The sequence below is a fragment of the Nematolebias whitei genome, chromosome 23 (assembly GCF_014905685.2).
Source record: "Nematolebias whitei isolate Nwh7 chromosome 23, NemWhi1, whole genome shotgun sequence".
Lineage (NCBI taxonomy): Eukaryota > Metazoa > Chordata > Actinopteri > Cyprinodontiformes > Rivulidae > Nematolebias > Nematolebias whitei.
In genome coordinates this window covers 1,817,620-1,818,218 of record NC_056520.1, presented here as the reverse complement: position 1 = coordinate 1,818,218, position 599 = coordinate 1,817,620, and the positions used below count along the sequence as shown (strand labels likewise).

General features: G+C 54.9%; 1 protein-coding gene across 1 annotated transcript in view; it reads left to right on the top strand.

Annotated features, from left to right (window-relative positions):
- The first annotated feature begins 333 nt into the window (after positions 1–333).
- Positions 334–599, top strand: part of LOC119429002 (transcription elongation factor A N-terminal and central domain-containing protein) — a 1,117-nt gene continuing 851 nt past the window's right edge. The window contains exon 1 of the mRNA XM_037696721.1: positions 334–580. Within this exon, the coding sequence (XP_037552649.1) occupies positions 334–580 (247 nt within the window). The remainder of the gene's footprint in view (positions 581–599) is intronic.

The window sequence follows — 599 nt, the reverse complement described above, 5'->3', positions numbered from 1 at the left end:
ACCAATGGCTCCACCTGGAGGTCGGTCTGGGGACGGGTCCATGTTAGAAACAAGATGGCTGCTCGCTGCAGACGGTGTCAGGATCACAGGAAGGAGCCGTGGACTGTTTGTTGTTGTTTACATGTCCGGGTGAACAGCAGCTTGTTGTTGTTTACATGTCCGGGTGAACAGCAGCTTGTTGTTGTTTACATGTCCGGGTGAACAGCAGCTTGTTGTTGTTTACATGTCCGGGTGAACAGCAGCTTGTTGTTGTTTACATGCCCTGGTGAACAACTCGGCTTGTTGTCCCGCCTGAGCCTGAAAAACTTCAGCTGAAGGTCTTCCAAGTCCTGCATGGACTCAAAGGACGTCATGGACTGTGGTCTTCAGGTGCAGACTGTCGCTGCAGACCAGATGACCGGTGGAGGGGGGACTGACGGTTCTGTAGAACCACAGGACGGTGCTGGTGGACCCAGCGGCTCTGGGGCCTCTGGTTTTGTAGAACCACTGGACGATGTTGGTGGACCCAGCGGTTCTGAGGCCTCTGGTTCTGTAGACCCACTGGACGATGTTGGTGGACCCAGCGGTTCTGAGGCCTCTGGTTCTGTAGACCCACAGGA